At 43.6% G+C, this 3091-nt stretch overlaps 1 protein-coding gene across 1 annotated transcript; it reads left to right on the top strand.

Moving 5' to 3' along the window:
- The first annotated feature begins 283 nt into the window (after positions 1-283).
- F2R (coagulation factor II thrombin receptor) lies at positions 284-2723 on the top strand. Its single transcript, XM_006027075.3, has one exon. It carries the CDS (start codon positions 650-652, stop codon positions 1862-1864), a length of 1215 nt encoding a protein of 404 aa, XP_006027137.1. The 5' UTR covers positions 284-649; the 3' UTR covers positions 1865-2723.
- Positions 2724-3091: the final 368 nt, after the last annotated feature.

Here is a 3091-nt window from a genome sequence, read left to right on the forward strand (position 1 = left end):
GGGTCGTGTCCCGGCCCGGGCCCTCGCGGCGCCGCAGCGGTGCTCAGCTCTGCCCCGGGTTTTAGCCCGGAGCCCTCCCCCGGGGGCAGGGAACAAAGGACTCTCCCGTTGCCACAGACGCGAGCTGCTTTGCTTGGGTGCCACCGGCTCCTAGTTGGGGCCCCTGTGGGCGGGGTGGGTGCAGCCCGCAGGGCGCCCGGAAAGGGCACGCCAGGGCCCCTGGTTGAGGATCCGCGCTCTCCTGTCCAGCGAGGCTGGGGCCGTGCCCGGCATGGGCAGCTCAGGGTCAGGGAGTGCCAGGGTCGCATGGTTTTTCCAGGGGACGAAGCTCTCCGCTGCTTATGTCCAAGGCGCCAACATCTCGGGAAGTGAAAACGGGGTCTCAAAGCTATTCAGAGGGCTGCAGGAAAGGGTGGCATTTGGAGGCCAGCGCCTTGTTTACACGCCGCCTGCGCAATTATGAAGGCCGGGGATGGAAGAGAAAGGGAGAGGGAGCAAGTGAGTTGGCCAAGGGCACATCAGCAGCCTGTGATGAAGCTGAGAACTGAACGTGCGTTTCCTGAGTCACAGGGCCATGCAGGAAGCACAGAACCATCCCTCTTTCCGGGAAGATTTTCATAGCACGCAAATGTCATGACTGCTAATTTTCATGCTCTGCATTTTTTCAGGCATCCTGTTTAGCAATAATAGTGCCAGGGGACGAACCTTTGTAGGCTATAACAAATATATCACATATGAACCTATACCTGAGCCCACCTTTGACTACAACCACAATAATGGAAATGATTCGGAAGTTGGATCAACATTCATCAATAAGACCAAAGTGCCAGCGAGATCCATCTCAGAAGATGCTGAAAGATACCTGGCTAGTCGATGGCTGACTCGTTTTGTTCCTTCAGTTTACACGTTTGTGGTTCTGACAAGCCTCCCTCTGAACATTGTGGCAATTCTTGTGTTCCTGATAAAAATTAAAATAAAAAAGCCAGCAGTGGTGTATATGCTGAATCTGGCCTCTGCAGATGTCCTATTTGTAAGTGTGCTTCCCTTTAGGATTGTCTACCACTTTTCTGGAAACAACTGGGTGTTTGGACCGGAAATGTGCCGTTTCGTTACTGCTGCCTTCTACTGTAACATGTACTGTTCGATATTGCTGATGACTATTATAAGCATAGATCGTTTCTGTGCTGTGGTGTATCCTATGGAGTCTCTCACATGGCGTACATTAACGCGTGCCTGTATAATCTGCTTTGCCATATGGGTTATAGCAGTAGTTGGTGTTATGCCCCTTCTCATCACAGAGCAAACTATGGAAGTCTCTACCTTAAATATTACAACTTGCCATGATGTGTTGTACAAAGATCAGCTTAAAGACTTCTATTCTATATTCTTTATCATTTTCTCTTCCATTTTCTTTTTCGTGCCATTAATAATTACCACCATCTGTTATGTATGTATCATCTGGTGCCTTAGTTCTTCTGACATCATTGCAAAGCAAAGTAAGAAAATGCGAGCCTTACTTCTGTCTGCAGCTGTTTTCTGCATTTTTATTGTTTGTTTTGGACCAACAAATGTCCTTTTATTAATCCATTATATATATTTTTCTTATGACATCAGTTTAGAATATATCTATTTTGCCTATCTCCTCTGTGTTTGTATTAGCAGTATCAGTTGTTGCATTGATCCTTTCATTTATTATTATGCTTCTTCCGAGTGTCAGAAACAACTTGGTAACCTTCTGTGCTGTAAAGAGACTTCTGAACCTAGCAGCAGTAGCAGTAATGGACAGTTAATGACTAAGACCAGTAGAAGTAATACCTGCTCCAGTACTGTGAATAACAGTGTTTACAGGAAACTGCTAACCTAAAGTTTTTAAAATAAGTATATGCATTTAAGGTTGCCTTCTGCTTCAGTGTAATAATATTGAATGCCTGCTTTTGAACTCAGTGGCTGCATCTACACAAGATGCTGACTTTGCAGTATCTTGTTACTACTGTGCAGTAGCGTCATGTGGAAAGAAGTGTGATGTGACACTGCTGCTCAGTAGTAATGAGCTACTGCGCAGTCAGCGTCACCTAAAGGCCATTTGGTGGTGCTACTGCTCAGTAACTCCAGTTACTGCGCAGTCATTTAGTACTTGTTTATACAAGTACTAAATGACTGTGCACTAATGACTGCACAGTCAGCGTTGCATGTAGATGCAGCCAGTTTCATTCAAAACACAAAAGCAATGTCTATACTTAGCCTGCCAACTAACAAACCCATTCTCCATCCCACCCCATGTCCTTGGGACCTCCTTAAAGCTGTCTTCACTGCCTAACTGCCTGGTTTGAATGAACATAAAATAGGGGAATGGGAAGGAAAAGCTTGTTCTTGGTAATGGTCTTGGGCTCAACAGAGAACAGTGTTAACATGGCCATTGTAGAACAGAGTCATTACAGTAATTGACAGATCAACCCATACTCCAGAAAGCATGTGCATATTTATTGTATATAGGTGAACAGAGAGAAAGAAATAAAGAACTTTGCAAAGGCTTTCAAAGATTTTCAGGTAAATTCAGATCAATTCTTTTAAGACTTAAGAGTTCATTCTGTTGTAGAACCAGTGAAATATTTCCTGTTTTAAGAATTTACCATCTTAAATCATATACCATTGTTAAGTAAAATATAATCAGTCCATCTACCTATTTTCTCATAAAATTAAAATGGCATTCCAGCTAACCTGTTTTTAATGTGTCATTATTTCTAATGCCTACATAATTAAAGTTTCTGACCATTATACTCTACCTTTGAACCCTTAACTTATAGATCCTATATCTTGGTTATCCTATTTTATAAACTTCTATATACATTTTTGAATTTGAACAGATAAAAGCAAGTTGAGGAAAACTAAGATTTCATGTGGCAGAATTGGTGACAGCTAGAACTAGGTTTATTTGAGGGTTCTTACTTAATGTAAAAAACTTGGCACAATAAAGAATGCTTGCTGGGCCTGTGATTTAAACAAAGGGTTGCCAGCTTGTGGCACAAGTGGCACAGGTAGTCTCTGTGTGGCACACGGCACATCAGAGAGGGGGCAGGCAGCACAGCAGTAG

The sequence above is a fragment of the Alligator sinensis genome, unplaced genomic scaffold (assembly GCF_000455745.1).
Source record: "Alligator sinensis unplaced genomic scaffold, ASM45574v1 scaffold159_1, whole genome shotgun sequence".
Classification (NCBI taxonomy): domain Eukaryota; kingdom Metazoa; phylum Chordata; order Crocodylia; family Alligatoridae; genus Alligator; species Alligator sinensis.